The sequence below is a fragment of the Ixodes scapularis genome, unplaced genomic scaffold (genome assembly GCF_016920785.2).
Source record: "Ixodes scapularis isolate PalLabHiFi unplaced genomic scaffold, ASM1692078v2 PGA_scaffold2__306_contigs__length_199485367, whole genome shotgun sequence".
In the NCBI taxonomy this organism is placed as follows: domain Eukaryota; kingdom Metazoa; phylum Arthropoda; class Arachnida; order Ixodida; family Ixodidae; genus Ixodes; species Ixodes scapularis.
Genome location: NW_024609857.1, coordinates 13,840,955 through 13,847,329, shown reverse-complemented (window position 1 = coordinate 13,847,329; position 6,375 = coordinate 13,840,955). Strand labels below are relative to the sequence as shown.

Here is a 6,375-nt window from a genome sequence, read left to right as displayed (position 1 = left end):
AAGTGCATCGAGTAACCACTGCAATTGCTAGTCGTACAAGACTTCGCCTTATCGCCCCTCTGCACGGCCAAAGACAACAAGTCACACTTCAAAGCAGACTACTCGTTAGCGTCCATACCGTTCCGGTAACTTGGATAACGATACCCGATACTCCAGCGACGCCTTGTTATGTATCGCTATCAGAACGATCTACTAAAACACCGTATTCTCTTGAAACGCCTATGACGACGATAACCGTATGACTCAGTTCGATCCTAAGTGCAGTCCATTGACGTCAAACCCAACGCTGTCCGCATCGCGCTAGCTCTAACGGCTCCTTGGACGCTCGAAACGCGTGAGCCGCGCGAGTGAATTGCACAGCCTTGCACCTTGTCCAGAAAACCTGTAAACGTGCTTGAGCATCGAGGCATACATAACGCCTCCTCTTGAACGGAACCGGCGGTGGTGTTTGACGGCGTGGCGTCGGGTCCGACGCCAAAGCCGCCGGGTACGCTCGGCGTCGGTTGCCATTGAGGCTGCCGTCAGCGAGCAGAGAGCCTAGATTTTGGGAGAGGAAACAACCGAAACAATGGGGAGCGTTTGCAATGTAATGGCGGTCGCCTCCTGCGGAGATTAGTCGATGGCGAAGAAGGAAGCAGGCCTTAACAACTGAGACGCTTGCAAACGATCGACGCTTTTGCAGCCCCCTCGCAGTCAGTACGCGTTCATTCAAGTTCCCGTTACAAGTTCCAGTGATCCAAAACGACCTCGTTCCCGCTACCTTTCTAAAATGGGAAGGGGTCGTTACTTATAAGTTACAGCGTTACATTAGCGTATTTCAATTATATGTTGTGCTGGATAATTGGTAAGTAAAATAAAGGCGAGCACGGGAAAATTATCCACATAGAATTATACGTGTCGAGTCGTCACAGTCGCACCTGTTCCACTTCTTTGTTTTGGACTATATCTCGAAGACATCCCCATTCTTGGAAGTTCGAGGTTGAAATAGTCGCCGCTAAAAAAATCCTAAATACCTACTAAATTAGAGTAAAAAGACAGAAATGATCGCCGTTCCTCTTGCCGTTTCCTCCAAAACGTAACTAGCTCCAGTTCCAGCGGTGCAAAATGAAACGGCAACGCGTTCCAGGAGCGTTGTTCCTTGGAACGCCATTCCGTACAACACTGCTCGCAGCTCGTTCTGCAAACGCGGCCCATGAACCACGTGGTGCCGATCCAGCAGTTGGAAGCTCTCCGTAATTTGGGCTCTCTGGCAGCGGGCGATCTCTCTCGCGGCTCAAGAGGCCCCGTCGTCGTCGACAAGGGCGCGATTGCACGCCTGTCCCGGCGCCCTCGAAGCCCGTGGCCACCGGTCCTCGGGGAGCAGGGCTTTCCCTCCCTGCGCTGGAGTGGAGATCGTCTCAGTAATGAACTCCTTTGTGCGGCCCCGTGAAGCGCGGGAGCTCAAGAGAGCCGGGGAAAAGAGCCCGTCTCGCTGCGGCCGCGGAAAGGAAGAGCGCTCTCGCTGCAGCGCACGGCTGCTGTTCACGTGTTTAGGTTCGCGGGAACAATGAAGGGAGGCCGTATTAAGAGGTTGCGGAACCCGCTGGACGTGAGTGGTGGGAGGGTTTTGGAATTCTCCACCTGAAGCCGAGGCTGTGTCGGCTAGGGTCCAGAGAGAAAATAAAAGCCGAAAACGTCATATATATCTACCTGGGCGAAAGGATGCACGCAGGGAGTCGAAATGGTTGTGATTCTGGTTCTGTAAGGGTTCAGGTTCGGTAGCTTTCATACATATAACAACCCCGAGACAAGGCGAAAAAAAAGAAATACGAACAACACAACGACGGCGTTCTGTTGTTTCTTTTTTCTTTTCTTGTCTCGGGGTTTTATAAGTTTGATCTTTCATCAACTAGCCTGCGCTATTACCCTTATGTCAGTAGCTTTGCATTTTCTTCCGGTTGGGTTTGAGTCAACGATGCATTCGAAATAACGGTTCGGTGACCGGTTCCGCCAAGCGCCAGCCGGTTCAAACTGGTTCTTAGCTCTATCTTAGGATAACGACCACCCGTGCATTTTCTTTTACGCTACACAAATAAAATTTTACGGTTTCCAGTCATGAAGAAAAAAATGTGTTTAACTTCGACATCTTGTAAACCCTGAGATGGGGAACAATAAAAAAAAAAAAAAAAAAAAAAAAACGGACGAACACAACAACTGTTGTGTTCGTCCGTTTTTTTTATCGCTCCCCATGTCAGGGTTTACAAGATGTCGATTGGTTACCAGCTCGCCTGCACTCTCTCACTGTTTAACTTCTCATTTGCATTAAAAAAAATGCTCTTTAGAAGCCGTGCTGCGGAAACGGGTACAGCAGAGCAAAATATATGCTTAATGTCGTTTTGTTATCTCGAATTATTTTTGCAAACACTATTTTATGTAAATTACGTGGTCATACAGGCGCTCGGAAACAGTGCTCGCTTGTTAAGTCAAACATCCAGCATGCAGAGTGACTGTCATGATTTATAAGACAAGGAAAAAGAAAAGGAACCAAGGAGAGATTTGTGGCAGCATGAAAAAAAAGAAGAAGAATAAAGAGGCGCGAGAGGGGTTCGAAGCAATCCGACGAGGCGCGAGATTTGACGGCTGTCTTCTGGGGTTGCGGAGCTCGGGTCGGCTATGTCCCGTCCTCGAAATCGACTCCGCCAGGCTTGAACCGGTCGGCTACGTTCCGTCCTCGCAAACGACTCCGCCAAGCTTGGATCACCGCGCTCGGCATCGTCAGCTGGTCCGAAGGGCACCAGCGGGCCGGACATCATTCTCCGACGATCCGCCCAACGACGATCCACCCGCCACATCCCAGGGTGACTATACAGGGTGATGACTATTTGTGTTGACAGTATATATCTTTACTTTTGAATGCAATATTTATCTCATTTATCCGACGCTGATCGTATTCCAGTTTTTTTTCTTTTTTCCTTTTTTTTTTCTCTTTTTTCCTTTTTTTTTTCTTCTTCTTACAGTAAAGTACGTTTGAGTTCTCCCGCTGGCGCTGGCTTCCATGATTCTCCCTCACCTTCCCGAACGAACCTGACAAATTGGCGAGCCTGCCAGGATTCGTCTAGGCCCATTAAATCCTAGTTGCGTTTTTCCGGGAAGTGAGAGAGTTGAGGAGAAGCTCAGTCCGTTGTGTTAATATGGAGCTAGAACGAATAATCGCGTTGGGTAAGGAATTGGGGTATGCTGGGGACGAGCTAAAGAAATGGGTAGCTGAAGAAAGAGTTCGGGCGGATGAAGAGAAAGCGCGCGTGAGAGCCGAGAGAGCTGAGGAACGTGATAACGTAAGGGAAGACCGGGAAGCAGCCGAAAGAGCGTTAGCTGCAGAGTGCGCTAAATTAGAAAAGGAAAGGGAGATTCTGCAGCTGAAAATCGCTGCACGTGAGATTAGTCATGAAAGTGCAGGAACTGTGGGAGACGAGCGCGGGGAAGCGCCAGGCCTAGTAATTCGAGGGAGTCCCCACAAGTTAATCCCGCAGTTCGACGAACGGAGGGATGATCTAGACTCGTATCTACTGCGCTTCGAGCGTACAGCAACAGGGTTGAGCTGGCCTTTGGAGAAATGGGCCACCACACTAAGCTTATGCTTGACCGGGGAGGCACTGTCTGTGGTTGGCCGGATGGCACCGGCGGATGCGTTGGATTACGGAAAGGTCAAGCTAGCGCTCTTCCAAAGATTTAGGTATACTAAGGAGGGGTACCGCGAGCGGTTTCGCAACGCCGAACCCGAGAAGGGCGAAACGCGCAGACAATTCGCTGCCCGATTGGCCGGATTTTTTGACCGATGGCTCGAGATAGCTGGAGTTGAGAAGACTTTCGAGGCATTACGAGACCAGGTCCTGGTGGAACAGTTCATGTTGACCTGCTCCAGCAAACTGGCCGTCTTTCTTAGAGAGCGTGATTCTCAGACTTTAGAAGACGTAGCAGCAAAGGCAGACCTGTTCCTAGAAGCCCAGACACCATCCAGCTCAATTAGGCAAAAGTCAGACGAGATGACAACCAGGCAAGGTGCTGGAAACGGAGACACTCACGCAAGGGGAGAGACGCGAAGAGCTACCCGCTGCTTCATCTGTGGGAAGGCTGGACATAAGGCCGAAAATTGCAGAAGCAACGCGCAAGGCAAGAAAACAGTGGTGTGTTGGAATTGTGGCCGCGCTGGTCATAGGGCGGAAAACTGCAAGGGAAGGCAGAACGAGAAGCAGCAAGCCTCGTGCCTATGGACTGCGTCAACAGGGGCCGTCGACGCGCCTGACGACTCCTACGTAACACTGGATAATGGTGACAAAATCCCGGTAGTAAACGCGGCCATGGGAACACCTCCAAAGTTCTTAGTAGAGAACATGCCGGTCGTGGAAGGCCGTCTCGGGGAGCGCAAGATAACGGTATTAAGGGATACGGGGTGTAACACCGTCGTGGTCCGTAAGGAGTTGGTTCCCCGAGAGAGCCTAACAGGAAAGTCAAGTTCGGTGTTTCTGCTAGACCGCACCGTTCGATATCTGCCCGAGGCGGATATAGTTGTACGAACACCCTACTATACAGGGAAGGTGACGGCAAAATGTGTAAGTAATCCTCTCTATGATCTGGTACTCGGGAATATACCCCAAATGCGGGAGGCCAATGATCCAAACCCAGACTGGGAAATTAAAAACGAAGAGGGTCAAGGTCAAGTTTTGGCCAAGCCAACGTCGAAGCCGGAAGCACTTCCGAACGCCGTTGAAGTCAGCTTCAATAGTCGCATGACACCGAGATTGTCTAAATGTACTGACGAGCTCCGGAAAGACAAACCAGCAGAAGTTGCGTCCGCGAGGGCGAAGGGAGCAGATGGTCAAATGGAAAGACCAGACCGACCTTTGAAGGTATCGCAGGCGGCAGTGGTCGATGCGACAACCGAGGAGCTCGCCATGGAGCAAAAGGGGGATAAAACTCTCATGAAGTGTTTTGGTAAGATAGGGGAAACTACCAGAAAACACAAGGGCAGGACGAAGTTCCAGTTTTTTCTCAAGAATGGTTTGCTACATAGGGCCGTTGAATATTCATCCGGCAGAAGGATAGAGCAACTTGTACTCCCGAGAAAGTTCAGGAGCGCCGTCGTGGCTCTAGCACATGACAGCATAATGTCAGGACACCAGGGCATGAAGAACACGCTCAACCTGGTGTCGGAAGAATTTTTTTGGCCTTGTATGCAGAGCGAGGTCAAGAGATACGTTCGGTCGTGCGATGTGTGTCAACGCACAGTACCCAAGGGCAAGCAGGGCAAGGCACCCTTAGGAAGCATGCCGACTATCGAGACGCCCTTTCAGAAAGTCGCGATAGACATAATTGGCCCCATTGTACCAATCGCGACCTCGGGAAACAGGTACATACTGACAATGGTGGATATGGCTACGAGATACCCGGATGCGGTAGCGTTGAAGAGCATTGGATCCCAGCAGGTGGCCGAAGCACTGGTGGAGATGTTCACGAGGTACGGTGTGCCACAAGAGATCCTTAGCGACCGCGGGACCAGCTTTACCTCAGAACTAATGAGGGAGGTGAGTCGACTTCTATCAATGAAGCACCTCCTGACCACCCCGTACCATCCCATGAGCAACGGCTTGGTGGAGAGATTCAACGGCACAATCAAGCAAATGCTAAGAAGGATGTGCCAGGAGAGGCCCAAGGACTGGGACCGATACCTTCCAGCTCTACTGTTTGCCTACAGAGAGGTTCCACAGTCGAGCCTCAGGTTTTCGCCTTTCGAGTTACTCTACGGGAGAAGAGTGCGAGGACCTTTGGCTATTCTGAGAGAGATGTGGTCAAACGAAGCTCTCAAACAAGATCTGAAGACTTCGTACGGATACGTGCTGGAGCTAAGAGAAAAGCTGGAGGACACGTGCAAGTTAGCACACACTTGCCTGGAAGAAGCGAGGGCGAAATACAAAGGCTACTACGACAGAAGGAGCTCTAACCGAAGGATGCAACAGGGAGATCAAGCACTCATTCTTCTCCCCACCGATCATAACAAAATGATCATGCAGTAGAAAGGACCTTTTCCTGTAACAGCAAGAAGGAATGAAGTGGACTACGAGCTAGAGGTGGGAGGCAAGAAGAAGTTATTCCATATCAACATGCTCAAGAAATATGAAGAAAGGAAAGAAACCTCACAACATCAACCACTTTGCAATGCGGTGGTGAATAAACAAGAAACTGACGAAAACGAGTCTGATGCCGAAGAATGCGACATCCCGATGCCAATCTGGACCAGACAGCAAGGGTGTGAGGATGTGGTCATTAATAAGAACCTAGAGAGCGAGAAGATAGCCCAAGTGCAAGAATTACTAAGAAAATTCGAAAACATATTTTCTG

General features: G+C 50.3%; 1 protein-coding gene across 1 annotated transcript; it reads left to right on the top strand.

The window, feature by feature from the left end:
- The first annotated feature begins 3,650 nt into the window (after positions 1 to 3,650).
- On the top strand, positions 3,651 to 6,050 carry LOC120838137. The gene has a single exon (XM_040207913.1). The coding sequence runs from the start codon at positions 3,651 to 3,653 to the stop codon at positions 6,048 to 6,050; it is 2,400 nt and encodes a 799-aa protein (XP_040063847.1).
- Positions 6,051 to 6,375: the final 325 nt, after the last annotated feature.